The 19,879-nt window shown below is 35.0% G+C and overlaps 1 protein-coding gene across 5 annotated transcripts in view; it reads right to left on the bottom strand.

Annotated features, from left to right (window-relative positions):
• The window catches only part of IPO11 (importin 11), a 197,946-nt gene that overhangs the window by 67,260 nt on the left and 110,807 nt on the right, over positions 1-19,879 (bottom strand). For all 5 annotated transcript variants that reach the window (XM_045494369.1, XM_045494363.1, XM_045494376.1 and 2 more), the window contains 4 exons: positions 19,681-19,761; positions 7,920-8,015; positions 6,858-6,971; positions 878-999 (listed from right to left, as the gene is read on the bottom strand). In XM_045494369.1, coding sequence (XP_045350325.1) covers positions 878-999; positions 6,858-6,971; positions 7,920-8,015; positions 19,681-19,761 — 413 coding nt within the window. The remainder of the gene's footprint in view (positions 1-877; positions 1,000-6,857; positions 6,972-7,919; positions 8,016-19,680; positions 19,762-19,879) is intronic.

Genomic DNA, 19,879 nt, shown 5'->3' with positions numbered 1-19,879 from the left:
AAAAACCAGGGGTGCCTGGGTATTTCAGTCAGTTAAGGGTCCAACTCTTGATTTCGGCCCCAGGTCATAATCTCCCAGTTGGTGACTTTGAGCCCCGCATTGGGCGCTGAGCTGACAGTGTGGAGACTGCTTGGCATTCTCTCTCTCCCTCTCTCTCTGTCCCTCCCCTGCTGGGCTCTCCCTCCCTCTCTCTCTAAATAAAAAAATTTTCAAATAAATAAGAGAGAGAGAGAGAGAGAGAGAGAGAGAGAAAGAAAGAAAGAAAGAAAGAAAGAAAGAAAGAAAGAAAGAAAGAGGTAATGCCAAACTCCACAATGACAAGGGGTAAAAACAAAAAAAAACTGATAGTGGTGTTTAACATCCAAATCAAAGGATTTTATATTTGCTTTATGGAAATGAAAGTTTTAACAAAGTGTGTAAACAAAATGACTTTAGCTATGCAAAGAGAAAAAAGAAATTGCAAGCTTCTTTAGAGATAATCCACAATAAGTAACAACAAATTATGTAACATTCTTTTGAATTACCAGGAGGATACTTTATCAAGTGCTACTGACATAATTTTACACGTTGACCTTATACAAAAAAGAGGACCTAAAATAAGTAATAAAATCTGATTATAAAAAAATGAAAATGCAGACAAAAGTGACATAAATGATGAAATGAACATGACCAAGTTGAAGTGAAGTGCCCACCGCTCCCATTCACATCTTTTTTAGATCTAGACCAACACTTGTCCCATCACGGTCTACTAACAAAATTAGCACACATATATATAATACAACACTGCCCAGCAACATGCAGCAATACCAACGGCCAAAGATAGTGCTAATATTTTGACGCTTTAAAGAAACAAAAGTATTAAAAAGCATTTCCTCACCTATTATCAGATGGCAGAAGAGAAAGCAAAGCCAAAGCTGAAAGTTTTCTTCTTTCAGGCTGCGTAATGTTGTCCATTCGATCAACCCACATTTCAATCATATTTCCCAAAAGCTGATCCATCTGAAAAAAAGCAGGAGGCATCTTAAAATAGATTAAATGCTATTTACTTGCGGAGCACTACTGTTAAAGGCTAAGACTTCACAAGGTGTGGTTAAAATTCAATTCCAGCAAACGACAGAACTGAAATACAAGAATCTGGGGCAAGCCTGGAGCTGGAAAGGAATAATTTGAGCAAACCGGAAAATGACTCTCATTAATCTTGAGAGCCAACTTATTCCGAGATCTAAATAGATTTAGATTTTAGTAATTTCATTTAATAAATCACCAATCCAATACACTCCTGGCACACTAAAAAAGTACACTCACTTTTCAAAATTGTCAACTTGTACTTAGGTTATAGTTATTCACTTGGGTGATTAGATGTTTAAATATTTAAAGCGTAATTTGCTGGACTGATTTGTTGCTACTTTTAGAGGAAAGGATAGGTTGTAACCTCAAACTGCAGTATTTCAAAGAAAAATAAAACAGTTTCCAGGACATTTATATGCTACATTAAAAATAATCAACATAATACAGAATTGCTAAGTGTGCTGGGTAATTGTACCTTTCAACTCCGCCAGGCTAAGGTGTCCAATTGTCTGGTCAAATACTAGTCTAGATGTTACTGTCAAAGCAGTTTATAGATATGATTAACATGTACCAAGAGCTGACTTTAAAGAAAAGAGAGATTACCCTAGATAATGTGGATTGGGCTTCATTCAATCAGGGGAACTTCCCCTTAAGAGCAAAACTTAAGGTTTCCCAGAAAAGAAGAAATCCTGCCTCAAGACTATAACCCAGAAATCCTATTTCAATTTTCAGCCTTTCCTAAAAAATTAGGACTCGCCAGCTCCTACAATCAAGTGAGCCAATTCCTTAGAATCACTCCCTCCCTGCCTCCTCCCCCTCCATTCTCTCATATTCTCTCTCATCCTTGTGTGTGTGATGTGTATACATGCACACACATCTCTCTCCACACAAAAGATTCTCTTTTTTCTGGAGAACGTTGACTCAAAGTGTTAGAACCTATCAAGGAAAACACAACCAACTGTACTGATCATAGTGACTGAAAGTCAATCTCAGGGTTTGCTTATAAACACTTGTCCACTTATAGTACTTTTGAAAAAATGCAATTACTATCAACATCTCTACTTCATGGATTTGGGGAATATAAAATCAACCTTAAGTTCCCACACTGTTCTTCTTATATGCCTCTACATGTTTTCCTAGAAATACTTCAACTTTGTACAAGTAATAAACAGCCAAGGAAACACATGTTCAAGACAATTACTTATATTTGAGTTCTGCTAACTGTGTGCTGCATCCTAGGATGCAATGAAGTCACAAAAGGCTTATAATTATTCAGGGACACAGAGAAATATCTGTCAGATACCACAAGAATTCTTCTTTATGATGACTTTCTATCTTTGGGAAGTACTACTCAGAAATCTAGGTAAAACAAAACGAAGTTGCAGGTGTCCAATCTGACTCCAAAGTTTGAGAATCTGAGTGGTGCCCAATAAGCATACATATTCCATTAGTAAGTAATTGTGGCAATTTAAGAATGAAATAAATATATTATTCTTTCTTTAGACTTATATATTGTTTTTCAGTTAAATACTAAATTATTAGGACTAAAGTACATATTAAGCTGCATGGAGCCCACCAGTTAATAAAAGAAACCATGAGATATTTTTATTTCTTCTGGCTTATGAGCACGTGAAAATATTATAGACACGCTAAGGGCGCCATGAACCATGACAATTTGGTAACTTCTGATATATATCACTTGTCTTCAAGTCACATTTAATATGGAAACAAATTGTAGAGAGGCTCTCTAGACTTCCTACAATTAATACCTAGTAAGCAAGATTTAAAAAATAAACCATAACCATTGTAAAAGCAAATATCAAGTTAACATTCAAATGTAATGTATACAACTAAAATTACAATAAAGTATCTGGTTGGAATAAGGATGCAATCAGCAAAGACAGATGTCTCCATAGTCTATACATTTATTTCCTTCATCACAAAAATAATAACAGCACAAAACAGTGAATGTGTGGGGACTTTAATTAAATAAGCAATTCGAACACAGGGGCTCAGCAAGCTTTTTCTGTAAAGGGACAGTTAGTAAATATTTAAGGCTTTGTGGGCCTTATTGTCTCAGTCATAAATATTCAACTCTCAACATTAGTCATAAACAATATGTAAAGAAATGCACATGGAAGTATTCCAGTACAAAATTTTGGAAAACTTTCATGTGTCAGTAAACACTACTATTCTTTTTTCAACCATTAAGAAATATAAAACCCATTCTTTTTCTTTATTTGTTTATTTTCAGAGAGAAAGAGAGACAGTGTACACAGGAGAAAGAAAGGCAGAAAGAATCCCAAGCAGGCTCTGAGCTGTCAGCACAGAGCCTGACATGTGGCTCAATCCCACGAACTGTGAGATCATGACCTGAATCGAATCCAAGAGTTGGATGCTTAACCAACTAAGCCACCCAGTTTATAGACATCCCTATAAAAACCATCCTTAACTCATAGACTTTACAATAACAAGCAGCAGACTGAATCTGGGCCATAGGCCATATGTAGTCTGCTGACCCTGTGAACAGATGAATACAGCCAAAACAAGGATGAAGCAAAAAAAGTGTGTGAGGTCAAAATTTAAGGAGGTGCTCACTCTCAGCACCTCACTTGCCTCACCCAAACCTGGCCCTGATGATAAATGCATAGTTCCCAATACTATAGGAATACCTAAGAAAGACCCAACTAAAGCTTAGGAGACTAAGGCAAAGTTACCTAGAGGAGCTTAGTTGTTTTTTTTTTTTTTTTTTTTTAAGTTTATTTATTTTGAGATAGAGAGAGAGTGTGAGCTGGGGAAGGGCAGAAAGAGAGAAAGAGAGAGAGAAAGAGAGAGAGAGAGAGAGAGAGAGAGAGAGAGAGAATCTCAAGCAGGTTCCACAATGTTAACACAGACCTCAGCGTGGAGCTCAAACCCATGAACTGTGAGATATGAATCTAAGCTCAAACCAAGAGGTGAATGCTTAACCAAATGAACCACCCAGGAACCCCTAGAGGATTTTAGTTTTAAGGCAGAAGGAAACAAGATGAAGAATCAAGCTAAGGAAGGTGAGAAACTGGGACGGGGGTTTGAGGGAGAGGGAATGAAGAGCCTGTAGGCAAGTACTCTGGAGCAAGAGGAAGGTAAGTGCTCTCAAGAAAGTGAAAAGTGATCTGCGCAGTGAATAGCTGATCATGAAGTTCCAAAATGAGGCTAAGGGATGAGGCTAAAGGAGTCAAGAACTAGATTATGGTAAGCTTTTGTAGGCAAACCTATCCTGGAAGCATATGGACATTTTGTTTTCATAATGCAGTATTATCAATTAGTACTGAACGTAGGCATTTGTTGGACTCCCCCCTCCCCTAAATCCCATAATGAAAGTAAAGAAATATAAAAAGCAAAGGATTAATCCCATAGAGTCCAAGAGGAGAAACTACACTGGGTAAAGACAGCAACAGTGTTTGGAGGATGGCCGGTGCATGAAACAATCTTAAGTGACTGGGCAGAACAGCAAAGCCTGAAACCAAGCTGCCTGCCAAGGAAATAACAATAATGTAAGCAGATGTGGTCCTCAGAATCCTGCAATCATCATGCCTCAAAGAAGGCAGAGGTGAGGCACAGAGCTCAAAACAAGAAAACTGGCTGAGAATCTGTATAAGAAACAATCAGAACCTTGTAGATCCCCTTTCTCACTCCTGAAATAATTCAGAGACACAAAATCTGAACAATTAAAATCAGAGAAGCTCCAACTCAAGAAACCAAGAACAGAGGAAGGCAAGGTGAGGTAGAAATTAAAGTCAGAGAATTTAAATGAAAATCTAGATGTTGAATGGTGAAACATTCTCACCTGCAAAGCCCTTTCCCCCACCCTGACCTGAAACAACAAGTGTTGGCAAACACTGGAACCCTTGTGCACGGTGGGCAGGAATTTGAAATGGCACAGCTGCTGGGGAAAAGAGTATGGTGGTTCCTCACAAAATTAAAAATAGAATTACCATATGACCCGGGGATTCCACTTCAGGATACCAATCCAAAAGAAGTGAAAACAGTGACTTTGAGGGGTAAGTGTAAAGCCATGTTCATAGTAGCTTTATTCACAGTAGCTAAATTGTGGAAGTAACCCAAGCATGAACAGATAAGCAAAATGTGGCATATACATACATTGGAATATCTTTCAGCCTTAAAAAGAAAGTAAAATCTGACCTATGTTACAACAAGGAAATTATGCTCAGTGATGTAAGTTAGTCACAAAAAGGTAAATACTTTATGATTCCATTTACATGAGGTACTTAAGAGTAGTCAAAATCACAGGCATAGAAAGTGTAATGGTGGTTGCCAGCAGCTAGGAGAGTTATGGTTTAACGGGTGTAGAGGTTCAAGTTTTATAAGACTGGAAGAGTTATAAAGATGGATGGTGCTGATGATTGTACAACATTATGAATATATTTAATACCAGTGAACGATACACTTAAAAATCACTGAAGGTAAATTTTATATGTGTTTTATCACACACAAAAAAGGAAAAAAATGTAACATAGTAGACAGCTCTCTTTTCACAGCACAATGAACACATCTCTAACATAGTGCTCATACTATTATTGTGAAATTACCCATTTAAGTATTCTCTCCCTTAAGATTACTCTAAGCTTGTCAAAACAAATGTCTCCAGTGTGTAATGTAAAAGTGTCTGATCCAGGATGGATAGGAGGCAGTGTAGAGTGTTCACTGAGAGATGAGGCTCCAAAGTTAGGTTGCTGGAGTATACACAGAAACTCCATCACTTACTAGCTGTGTAAAATTAGGCAAGCTCGTAAATTTCTGGAAGCCTCGGATTTCTTATATGAGAGATGGAAATAAAAATACTATTATTTCAATAGGTTGTTGTAAGGATTTAATATAATACATGACACTTATATTGTTGTTAAATATACTATTATTTTAAAAATCACTCAACAAATTTTGCTGAACTGAACTAAATAAACTCCTTTAACTGTTTTAATATTATCCCATCACAGCTAAATTTAATGAAGGTAATGAAAAATCTTACATATTTATTCATCTAAACAAAGGCTAGGAGTTCTAATGATATTTAGATATTATCTAGAGATAATATCTAAATGAAATTCTAGAAAAGCCATATACATTCTCATATTTGCACTTCCTTGATCTAGATTTCCTTTAAGTGGAAATAACACATCTGTTATTCTTTGTTTTATTTCACAGAGATTTTACAAATTGCCTCCATTCTAAAGACATCGTTCAACTCTTTCCACCTTCTGGATCTTACAAATCTGAAAAGATTAAGGACCTAAAACACAAAAACCATATTTTAACATAACGTATATAGTCTCAAGTAATCAACTCACTTAAGAACCTTATTCCATACTTGCTCTAGTGGCTGGTTTCAGGTACAGTATTCTTTTAGTAAGCTTTTGCTGATAACCTTATTTCCCACAATAATTACGAAGGAAACTCACTGCATGACATTGCAAGACAGCAAATAATTTTATGTCAAGTATTTCTGCTTCAAGTATGAATAAATAAAAACTGCAACCATAAACAAATCAAAATTCCATCCTATGGCTAAGCAGAATACAAGTGCCTATTATGAAGAGAACAAGGGTAAATTTCAGTTGCCATTCAGAGATTCCTTTTTCTTTCTTCAAAATTACAGGTATAATGTAAGTTATTAAAAATTTTAAATATAAAATTTTAAATACTACAAGACTTTTATAGAATTATTTCACCAAATTATTTCCAATCCTTATTTGAATAAAGACTGAATTTAATTTAACTAAACTGATTCTTACCTCTTGATTAAATTTATGTGCCATCTCATTAAGAAGCGAAGAAAAAAAACTCGTATTTTGTAGCAGGACTCGACCCATAACTCCAAGATATGTTGACATCACGACAGGATACCTCTGTAAAAATAAATGACAGCACACATAAAATTATGTCAGGAGTATAGGTAGGAGTCAAAATTAGGTAGGAGTATAAATAAGAACAATTACGGACACAGTAACAGTCAACAGGGATATACGATAACATTCTACATCAAAATCCCTTCTTTAGGATAAAGTGCCAGTATTATCTGAGTTTGAAGTAACTTACTAAATAGATGTCATACAAGGTCAAATAAATGTGTTACATATATGTTATATGGATTATAAACAGATACACAGAAAGAATATTTACCGATGGCTTATTTATTCCTACTACTGTGAATACTCAAAAAGTACATAGTTACATGGATCAACTTAAAAGAGTGACTTCAAAAAAAAAAAGCATTATTTACATATATTTAATAAGTGCTACAACTAGCACTGTTCTTTTCCATTCCTCTGCTTCAAATCTTTGTGGATGAATACACATGCATATGAATAAGAGACATAGGTTTAAAAAAAAAAAAGCTATACTTTGTGGAGAAGGAAAATGCAAAGTTGGATAACTACCCTGAAAATTACTTGATATACTTCAAAACACTCCAATTATAAGAAAAGGTCTCTGTTTATCTGTAATAATAAAGAAAAAGTATTTTTCCAACAAAGAAGGAAAATAAAAGTAGATGGCTCAGGCAGTTAAGCATCCGACTATTGGTTTTGGCTCAGATCATGATCTTGCAGCTCCGTGGGCTTGAGCCCCACGTCAGGCTCTGTGCTGGCAGTGTGGAGCCTGCTGGAGAGTCTCTTTCTCTCCCTCTGTCTCTGCCCCTCCCCCACTCATGCTCTCTCTCTCTCTCTCTCTCTCTCTCTCTCTCTCTCTCTCACACACATAAATAAATACATACATACATACATAAAACTTAAAGAAAAAAAGTAGAATCCTGGAGTCCAATACTACTACTCTTAGAAGCTTAAGGAAAATCTTACCTCTCCTTCTATAATACCTCTGAAAACACAGGGTAGAATTGGTTGAAACATCTGTGGACCTAATACTGGGTTCACTTTAAGGGCGTTTTCCACAACCTAAAAATCAGAAAGACATACTGGTAATACTTAATAATGCAAGTAACTGCTTCATGCAAATACAGGTAAAGAAAACAATGAATTAAAGAACACACACTAAATCTCAGAATACACAAACACATGATATATTCAATATTCCAACACTAGATGCACTTTTACAATCCACTAAAAATGGATTTGATAAAAAAAGTGATATAAGGTGTATAATATATAGACATAGCTATACATACCACATAGAATCATTAATCACATTCTAATAACAGGTATCATTCTGTTAATGTATCACATTTGCATTATAAAAAAAACCCTTACAAAACGTCACACCAACAGAGGCAGCAAAAGGCATTTCATAAGTGTTTGCTTTTTTGTAGTAATTAAGACAGTATGGCACTGGCACAACAACAGACACATAAATCAGTGGAAGAGAACAGAAAGCACAGAAATAAACCCATAATTATATGGTCAATTAATCTTCAACAAAGGAGGCAAGAATATGCAATGGGAAAAAGACTGTCTCTTCAACAAATGGTACTGGGAAAACTCAACAGCTACATGCAAAAGAACGAAACTGGATCATTTTTTACACCATATACAGAAACAAACTCAAAATGGATTAAAGACCTAAATGTGAGATCCAAAACGATAAAATTCCTGGAAGAAACATAGGCAGTAATATCTTAGACGTCTGCTGTAGAAACACTTGAGTCTCCTTTGGTGAGGGAAACAAAAGCAAAATGCAAGCATTGGAACTACACCAAAATAAAAAGGTTTTGCACGGCAAGGGAAACCATCAACAACAAAAAGACAATCTACCAAGTGTAAGAAGATAATTGCAAATAATGTATCTGAAACAGGATTAATATCCAAGACATATAAAGAACTTAGACCATGCAATACCATCACCACCCCCTAAAAACAAATAATCTGATTAAAATGAGGTGACAAGTAGGTATTTTTCCAAAGAAGACATATACATTGCCAACAGACACATGAAAAGATGTTCAGTATCACTCATCATCAGGGAAATAAAAAGTAAAACCAAAATGATGTCACACCCAAAAAATGGCTAAAATAACTGAGGATGTGGGGAAAAAGGAACCCTGTTGCACTGTTGGTGGGATTGCAAACAGGTGCAGCCGTGTGGAAAACAGCATGGAGCGACCTCAAACAATTATAACTAGAAGTACCTTATGATTCAGTAACCCATTACTAGCTATTTACCCAAAGAAAATAAAAACACTAATTCAAAAAGACATACGCTTTATTCTGTTTATTCTAGCATTATCTCCAATAGCCAAGATACGGAAGCAACTCAAGTGGCCATCCACAGATGCAAAGATAAAAAGGATGTGGTACAGATATACGATGGAATATTACTCAGCCATAAAAAAGAATGAACTCTTGCCATTTGCAACAACACAGATGGATCTAGAGGGTATTATGATATATGAAATAAGTCAGTGAGAGAAAGACAAATACCATATGATTGCACTCGTGTGGAATTTATGCAACAAAATAGTTTACAAAGAAAAAAAAGAGACAAGCCAAAAAAATAGTCTTAAATACAGAGAACTGGTGGTTACCAGAGGTGGTAGGTGGGAAGGTGTGTGATATAGGGTGAAGGGGATTAAGAGTACACTTTTCATGCTGAGAACGGAGTCATGTGCAGAACTACTAGATCATTATATTATATACCTAAATAATGTATGTTAATTATTTTTAAAAGTATTGGCTTTTTTCCAATTCTGTGTCTCCCTCTCTCTGCCCCTCCCCCGTTCATGCTCTGTCTCTCTCTCTGTCCCAAAAATAAATAAACATTGAAAAAAAAAAATTAAAAAAAAAAAAAAAAAAAAAGGGGCGCCTGGGTGGCGCAGTCGGTTAAGCGTCCGACTTCAGCCAGGTCACGATCTCGCAGTCCGGGAGTTCGAGCCCCGCATCGGGCTCTGTGCTGACAGCTCGGAGCCTGGAGCCCGTTTCCGATTCTGTGTCTCCCTCTCTCTGCCCCTCCCCCGTTCATGCTCTCTCTCTCTGTCCCAAAAATAAATAAACGTTGAAAAAAAAAAAATTAAAAAAAAAGTATTGGCTTTTAAGCGAGAAAAGGGAAGTTAATAAAAACTATACTCACTCTCCAAAGGTGAATCCACCTTCCAAGTTTATCAATAAATTAGACAAAAAAGGCTTGTTGCATACATACTGTATATTTATTAAGTGAGAAATAATCTTATTTCATTTATAATATAATTATGTAAGTTACCAATCATCAACACTGATTGTTACAGGTGAAAATTTTGAACTGTGAGTGAAATGGGTTCCCTCTATAACAAAGATAGGTAGCATGAAATTCAAAGTAGAATGAGATTTTTTGTTTGTTTATTTTTGTTATATTTTTTAGGGAGCAAGAAGGGCAATAGTCAGGAAGCAGCAACGAGGACCAAGAAGGAATTTCCCATGCTTATAGCACCACGGCTGGAGAGGTAAGAAGGAAACCAGACACCATTTGAGAGGTTTGTGGGCAGGTACTAGACTCAAGGCAGAGCCAAGCTGCCCTTAAAACTTGTAGCATTATTTCTCAAGCGTGATGACTGACATTCTGAGTGGGATAAGGATTTACTGTTCAGGACTACTCCATGCATTGAGGGGCTTTTAGCATCTCTGGTTTCTGTTCATTATCTGCCAAGAGCATACTCCAAACACGATCACAATCAAATACATCTCCATGCATTTTGAAACATTGTCAGGATTAGCAAATAGTACCCATGGATGCTCTAATTTTGAGCAAGAAGTAAAGGGAATGTGCAAAGAAAAGTTTAAAAATACAAAAACTCTGTGGGCCAAGCAATATTCTATCTACTAAGAGATATAGGATAAAAGATATCACAGCTCCTGATTAAAAGCAACCAGAGGTGAAATTCTGAAGATAATTCAATCTAACCACAATAAAGTGTATTTAAAAAAAGAGGGAGAGATTTGGAATAAAGATGGGGAAATATGTAGATAAACTAGTAAACTGAGAGAATCTCAGAAGTAGATGCTACCACCAAGTCTCTACTTTAGCTATGAATGGAAAATAAATCATCTGCTGATGTTAGACAAACATTTAACTTCATTCCCTCCTGATACTCTGCTATAATTACAGTACAAGGATTTTAAAGGGAGGGAGCATAATTTTAAAAGGACCACGGGATGAGAGATGAACACTGGAAGACACAAAGAAGAAATTAAAAAAGTAATTGACTTATCAGGTCACAAAGAGCTAAAAACCTAAGGTTGCAATGGACAGAGTGGAGAAGCAACTTAATTTACACCATCTATCTTCTTGCTACCTCTCATCAAAACCCACAGAAATTAGCAGAATCTCCTTTGGAAAATAGAGTGTAGAAAAAGCTAAAACTAAGACTGACTGAAAGTCTATTTATGGAACAGATTGCCCGATATTCCCAAATCTGCACATCTGGGCAACTGACCATCTCTCTCCCCAGGGAAGACAGTGTATTACCTTGAAAGGCTCTAAAAGAGTTTCCAGACTAGGAGACCCCAGTAGTGCCTAGTACAATAAATTAAAATCAACTGACATCAAGGCACATCATTGTAAAATTTCGGGATACCGGGAACAAGAAGCAGCTACAAGCCTGGGGCAGAAAAGGAAGGCTGGGGAGTGAGGAAAGCTCTGGAAGAGACTTCATCAAGAAAATTAAAGTAATAAAATACCTGATGGGTCAAAGCATCTGAATGTATTGAGCAGAAACTACTGGCAAAGAAAGTAGTGCATATAAAAAATTACACCAAAAAAATTATTAACTCCAAAGATTACAGGAGCGTGTGCAGAAAAGGAGTAATCACACATTTAAATCGTTATGATTTTCAAAGTATAAATTCACTTAAATGTATCATTCAGTACAAACCAGCCGTCAGTATGCATTTTCTTTATATATAAAGACAGTTACTATTGTATAAAGGACCCACAAATATTTCAGGACTAAAACGGAATCTTTGTATTCAAAAAGGTTAGGAACCACAGCTATGGAAGATAAGGTTGTTTCTGAAAAATTATGTACCAAAATGCTATTATGAGACTTAGAGCAGGGCTTGTGAAACAGAATCAAGAGAAAATTTAAAAAATAGAACTGATAAGATTTAGAAAACCAATTGAACAGTTAACCAAAGGTGAAAAAGTCTGGAATTAATCCTAGTTTTCATGTTTGACCAATGGTACAATTGTGGTCCTGCTAATAATAATGAGGTTTTATTGTGGACATGATGAACCTCAGAAGTGAAAATCCATGGAACGGTCCTTTTTAACTTCCACACATGACATTTCACAGTCCACTTTCCAAGTAAGATAAAGCAGTTTTGACTTAAAAGCCACAGAGCTAAAATTATGACTATTTCCACTGAAGAAGGCACCTCTATAAACCTAGGATCAAAATCCTTCCGAACATTTTGATCAGCAGCACTGCCTTCCATTCTAAAAAAAATTTGAAAAATCCATCTAATGATTTCAGGGGTAATAAACAATTCTGTATATATCAAGTGAAATGCAGGTACACACGGATGGCCAAACAGAAGAAAATAACTCTAAAGACAACTAAAGTAATCAAAGATACTTTAAAATAAGGTAATATACAGATATTAATAGAATTTAAATCATAACTTACTCTTCTTAGGAGGGGAATCATTATGTTCTCAGGAATTCTAGCTTGTGTGATGTGTTTTAATCAGTTCAGTTTTACTCTGATGCTCAAACTGTCCCATCATTAGCCAAGTAGGAGCTCCTTCAAATTGATTCCTGTATCCTTTTCATAGACTCCCACCTTCTCTTCCTTCTGACACAAAGAGATCTCTCCATTTTATCTTGAGTATCTCTTGTCTCAACTCTGAAGCCAACCAGCAGGAAACAACATTTACAGGCCACAATCTATGTTCTAGGATTCTATGCCACAATCTATGCCACTGGATTAACACTGCTTCTAGGTCTTTCCCTTAGACAGCTTTAAGAAATCTGTTTTCTCTTCCCGAAAAGTATACACCATAAATTCACCAACTCCAGCTAACATTATAGCGTTTGACATAAATTCTTTGATTTTGTATTTCCATCTTTCTCTTACAGTGAAAAATCTCAGATTGTAATAACATTAACTTGTTTCTTACTAATAAATACAAGATTCTACATATATACTTACAGGTTTCAAAATAACTATACTAATAATTACTAATGACAATAACACTGTTGAATGCAATTTATAATTTCCGAGTGTTTCTTTTTGGTCTAATATTGTATCCCACCAGGGATACACATGTAAAATACTATGTACTAAAGTTACTTGAAATATTCTTCTCAGATGGCTACAGCACCAACATAATAATAGATGCAAATGTTTTACCTGTTTTTGATCTTTAGGAACTACTTCTGCTTTATTATTTTAAATCCTGTAAAGCATCTATTTGACTCCAAAACCTAAAGCAAACAACAGGCATACAATCTGAAAGATCTACCTTTTACCCTCTCTCCCTCTTCCCACTCCATAACCACCTTTATTAATTTGGCTTATTTGTCCATTGCTCTGTATGTTGTACTCTTGAAACAAGAAAATTCCAGACACTAGTCATCGCCTATAATCTCAAAATCATTCGAACACTATAATACAGAGGTCATCTTCATTCCTTTTTAAGCTGCACAGTACTTTTCCATGTGGTTTAATAAGCTGGGGTACCTCCAATCACCTAATTACCTATTACTAATTATTTTTTATCATTCTGCTATTATAAATTAAACTTCTACACTTTGGTGTTAATCCATCCCTTTTCTGAATATACTTGGTACAGACTATATTTTTTAAATCTGTCAAAAAAAATGCAGGCTTTTAGCTGGTATCTTCCACTCAAACCATTTTCTTGTTTTAGGCTTACACTGCAAACACAGTGGTTAAAGGCATGGATCCTGAAGTTAGAATGCCTATGTTTATATTACAGATCCAATACTTAGTAGGTGTGTGATCTTGGACAAAGTATTTACCTCTTTGTGATTTAATTTCTCATCTGTAAAATGGGGAAAAAAAACAGTACTATCATCATAAGTTTATGTGAGGACTGTTATGTGCTTAGCAATGTGTAGTATATATGTTAATATTAGATCTATTATTATTATTACAGAATAAATTATACCTTAAAAATATTTGTGCCATCTTAAGTCTTACTACAGTGAATGAAAGCAACATGACTCATTACTGGTTGATAAGACCATGACAAGAGAGTTTCTAAACTCAAAATGATATGTATTCATATAGACAAATTTCAAATTAAAGAGAGGTTAGTAATTCAAATTTGAGTATTTTTAGAATATAATTGTATTCACCTAGATGACTTGTTCTGAGTCACAAAATAGAATAAAGTCTATTTTTGCTCTTAACCATTTGCTTCTAAAACAGGTATACTTGTCTCTCTATCCAATTTTTGTAACATTATAATTTTCTGCTTCAAAGAATAAAGCAGTTACTTCTAGATAGTGTCAGAAATTAGTGTAACAGTGACATTTAGCCAAAAATGCATTAAAAATGTTATATGGCTTACTGTATTAAGAAACAGTATCTTAGAGGTATTAAAAATGAAAATAACGAGCTAATATTAAATATTATTATAGCTTTACTGGAACTCTGAGAATAGGAAAATGACAAAAATTTTGAGAATTCTCTCAGTTTTCAAGTACAGGCATAAAAGCACCATTGTCCTAAAATATTCCTTCATTTAAAAAACACAAATAATTTATTCATAGTTGCCAAACTCCTAGTATTTATCATCAATTAAATGATAAGATCTAGCCTCTGAGATTTCAAATAAAATACACAGGTTTAGTGATAGCAATGTTTACCCAAAAATAGTGTTAAATGTTGTATGAGATGGCCAATTTTTAATTCAAGTACTCATATCCTATCACGGAACTCCTGTCGCCATATGTCCGAAGAAACTGGTTTAATCTTTAACTTTTGTTAAATGGTACAAATATTTTAACGTACACTTGCATGATAACTGATTTGTGCTGAATTACTAAATCAAATATTATTAGGTACAATTAACAAACAATGATATCAGGGGCACACGGATGGCTCAGTCAATTGCTGAGCATCCGACTTCAGCTCAGGTCATGATCTCACAGTTCCTGAGTTCCGGCTCCGTGTCGGGCTCTGTGCTGACAGCTCAGAGCCTGGATCCTGCTTCAGATTCTGTGTCTCCCTCTCTCTTTGCTCTTGTCCCACTTGCGCTCTCTCTCAAAAATAAACATTAAAAAAAATTTTTTAATAAAAAAAAAAAACAACAGTGATATCACCTTTCACATGAAAGAAAAAAGGAGAGGCAAAGAAATTTTTTTCTAGTAAATTTGGTAATTTCCACAATAAAAAATTTTTAAAAGACTATGCTACTATTTTGGAAAGCCAGAAAGAATTAAATAAAATTAACTTCAAAGAGCCAGCTGAGATATATAATTCTTGATAAAAAATGAAGCTTTATCATTGTGTAAATAGCCTTAGTTTTGAAGTTTTAACTAATGTATTTTTTACTTTAAATAAACACTTATTTAGAAGAAATGTTCAATAGAAGAGGTGGAATAACTTGGTTTGTTTTGGTTTTCTTACAGCCAAAAATCTTAACCAAATGAATTATATGGCCTACAAGTTTGGTAGCCTAACTTTCTCTGAAGGGAGATATCAGACAAGTACTTAATTATATAATTAGGTAAAAATAGCCAACACTTATACTACCTGATTACATGGTAGGCACTGTGGTGAGTACTTCACATATGTAAGCTCATGTGATCCTCCTCTCAACTCTAGGATACAGGTAGTTTTCCTGCCCATTTTCAAGATGGAAAGTGAGGAACACAGTAACCTGCTCACCTTCCACAGCTGTGAAGGAGCAGGGCCAATATTCCAACCCTGGCAAGTTTCACTTCAATCTGTAGTCTCACCCACCATGCTAGACCGCTTTAATTATATTATTTCGTTAAGAATAGAATTAAAAATAGTCAACATTCCCCTTATGACACATCCTAAAAATCTGCATCATTTTTCAAATGAATTTCACAATGCCCATTCCATATGGCTCAGAACAATTTGCCCTTCAGAAATTATTAATACCACGACAAAGCAGGAAAAAGCAAAAACATTTCAATTCCAATTTTTTGGGAGATGTTTAAAACTAAGAAACAACCTCTTTTCTTAATCACTTAAAATATATCCATTAAAATTTAGCACAGAGGACTTCAGATAATGCAGTCACGAATTATTAAAATTTCATGTGGCACAACTCCTTACATTAACAAATGAGAGAAGTTAGGCCCAGAATATACTCCAGATGGATGTGCAAAGCACAGGCCAAGAGGGAATAACACTGCAAATGTACAGTTGGTATGTTTTAGTTGGTATTTCTGCTGGACGTAGGGATAATCACTGTGCAATCCTTAACGTAAGAATTATGGACTCTCGCTTCCAAAACATTTACACTGTATGCATTCAGAGAAAAGAAAATACATAATTTATTGAAGTTAGGACCATGGAAAAGCTTAGTCTCCTAGAGGAGAAAGATAGATACACACACACTCCAAGAGAGAAAGAGAGAGAGAGAGAGAGAGAGAGAGAGAGAAATCTATAAAGATATCATCAAAATGAGAAGGCAATTTCCTTTCAAATTTCTTTCACTCCTATATTGCCAGTCATTTTTTCCTCAGGTAGAATTAAGGTCCAGTGTTGACTTTTTTTTTTTTTTTTTTTTTTTTTTTAATATCTTCTAGTTCTGGGGAAGAAATTATCACCCAGGCAAAAGATGAGGCTAGGATTACCTAAGACAAATGAAGTTTCTCAGTAAAATTATATATTGCTGCTACATCAGTTTGGTAAGGGCATAAATGCATTAAAAATTCGCAAGAACATTTTTGTACACAACATGTCCAGTGTTACTTAAAATCTTTGCAGCTGAGAGAATCCTTTGAAAGTAGTGGGAGTGAGAACTGAGAAAACACACAGCAGCAGACCAGGCCTCAGGCATCCAGGGTCTCTATAAGCCACAGATTCCTATAATTACCCCTTCAGAGCCCAATGCTTCTTTTCCAACTGTGGCTCACATTCTCACCCTTTAACCCTATACTAAGAAAGAAAACAAATATGAAATTAAAACCAGAGTTTTGCTATATTTTGTTGGCCGCGCCAACATCTTGATTTTAGACTTCTGGTACGTAGAACCCTATGAGAAATGTAATTACTATTATACGTTGACTTCTATTGTTGTAAGTCACCCACACTGTGGTACTTTGTTATAGTGGCCCTGGGAAATATATATAATCCTTAATGATATGATTCGGTACCTCCCTTGTCTGATCATCTGATAAGTGAAAACCTCAGTACTACGGCATAGGATACCTTCCAATTTATAGTTACTGTATGTTTTAAATACCACCATTATCTTCACCTTCAATAGACAATCATCACAGTATTTTCTCTGCTCTTAGTCTTTCTCACTTCTTTGTGTTATTTAACTTGGTATTTGTCTAATTCATCCTAACCTAGGTTGCCATAATTTGCAAATTAAAAAACTGTGTTTTATCTGGAAACCATAAACCCCTACTAAACCTCTAATGCAAAACCACTATTTAAATAACACTGAATAGGGACTGTTTTGTTTACTTGCCACTCCCCTCCAACAAAATGAGTTAAAAGCAGAAACTGTTTTCCTATCACCTATGCCTAGTAGAAGAAAGCAATAAATACCAATACCAAGGGTTGGCACACTATGCCCATGAACCATAACCCTATCAATAAAGCATTACTGGAATACAGCCACACTTATTCAATTACATATCATTTATAACTGCTTTCAATTCTATAATGGCAGATACAAATAGTTGAGACAAAGACTCTATGGGCCCACAAACCCTAAAACATTTACTATCTGGTACTTTACAGAAAGTTTGCTGACCCACTTGGTGAATAAATGAATAATCACCAAAGATATCAAACGCAACCAATATGAAAGTAAAATCAATAAGCATATTAACATGGATATCTGGAGTTTTACAAGTGCGTGTATACAATAAATGTCTGAAGAACACTTTAAATATTATGATGCTTCAGTAAGTTCACACTGATAATTACTCTTGTTCGATGCATAGCAGCTATCACAGTGGTTAATACAGAGGATTTTACCATCTGCACATTTACCCGCTTAGTACCCCCCCCCATTTACACTGTGGATTAGTATGACAATTACTTTCATTAGTTACATACAGCTGACTCTCGAACAACATGGGTTTGAAGTGTGCAATTCCACTTTTATGCAGATTTTTTCAGTAGAGTACAGTAAATGCATTTTCTCATTTCTTTTCATTTTATCTCATGATTTCCATAACATTTTTTCTGCCTTACTTTAAGAATACAGTATATAACACAGATAAACTTAGAACACACGTGTTAATGGATTATTTACATAAGCGTTTGGTCAACAGCAGGGTTTATTAGAAGTTTATGGGGATTCAAAAGTTAAACCTGGATTTTCAAATGTGCAGAGCGTGACCAACTTAAGCCTCTGACTTATTCAAGGGTCAATTGTACCTTTCTTAAAATGGACCTCTTTGAGCAAACACTTTTTATTTCACTGGGGGGAAATCATATAGTTTTTAGGACCTAAATAAATGCCATGGTTTCCATACAATAAATCATACTTTGTTATGATAATTAACACTTCACCTAACCATCTCGCAAATCTGGCCATATCTGATCTAGAACACAACTAAGAAATGAGGGGGATAAAAAGGGGATGTACATTCTTGTGAAGTACCAACAGAGCACATGTGAACGTTATGTATATACACACACATACGTGTACGTGTAAAGATATATTTCATTATATATTTATAAACACATATGTGTTTATAAATATATATATTTCACTATATTTATAAACACCTATGTGTTTATAAATATATATATTTGATACTAGTTATATCTTAAGTACATAAATATATACAACTCGGAGCCTGTTCTTAATTATACACAATTATATGCAACATATAAAGATCTTTAACCTGGAAAGATATAAGGCATAAAGATTAACTCAGTTTATTTTTAAAGTTTTTTTTTTTTTAATTGAGGTATAACTGACATAGAACACACATTACTTTCAGGTATACAACACAATGATTTGATATTCATTCTAAATTATACACAATCTATACAAGTTAGTAGTGTAACTATGATAGCCAACACAAATTAAAAGTTCTAAATTATAATAATAAAATTTCTTCCTAAAAGTAGGCTAACCAACTGGAGCAGTGAGACGTATCACATGCCACCAATATATGTTTACAATTCATAAACATTTTAAAGCCTTGCTACACAAAGTAAGGTTTCAGAATGGGGGAGGAGGAATGGCCTTGATTAGGGTCCCATCAGCAGGGAACTTGTCAGAAACGTGGAATCTGCATTTTAACAACATCCTGAGGAGATCTGTATGCACATTCAAGTTTGAGATCCCTGGTTCAGAGGTGTCAGAGAAATTAAATAACTTTAAAAGAAAAAACTGTCTAGTACTTTTCTTGCCAATCATCCAAACCCAAATGAAGGTCCAATTTTGCAAAATACAGATGGAAAAATTACAATATTCATTTAACATAGGACAATACCTTGAGCACTTGAACTTGACCTTCTGTAGTAATTTCCTTTAGCAGCTCACAAAAGGACTGACATAGACCTACTGCATATGTCTGAAATTCAATCAGAAGTCAAAATATACATATGAATACATTTGTAGTATTAAAAAAGGCAAAAATACAATGTGGAACTATCACCTATTTGTGCATTATATACTTAAGTTCTAAGCAT

The sequence above is a fragment of the Leopardus geoffroyi genome, chromosome A1, assembly GCF_018350155.1.
Source record: "Leopardus geoffroyi isolate Oge1 chromosome A1, O.geoffroyi_Oge1_pat1.0, whole genome shotgun sequence".
Lineage (NCBI taxonomy): Eukaryota > Metazoa > Chordata > Mammalia > Carnivora > Felidae > Leopardus > Leopardus geoffroyi.
The sequence above is the reverse complement of the archived record's forward strand: the minus strand, read 5'-3'. Positions and strand labels throughout refer to the sequence as shown.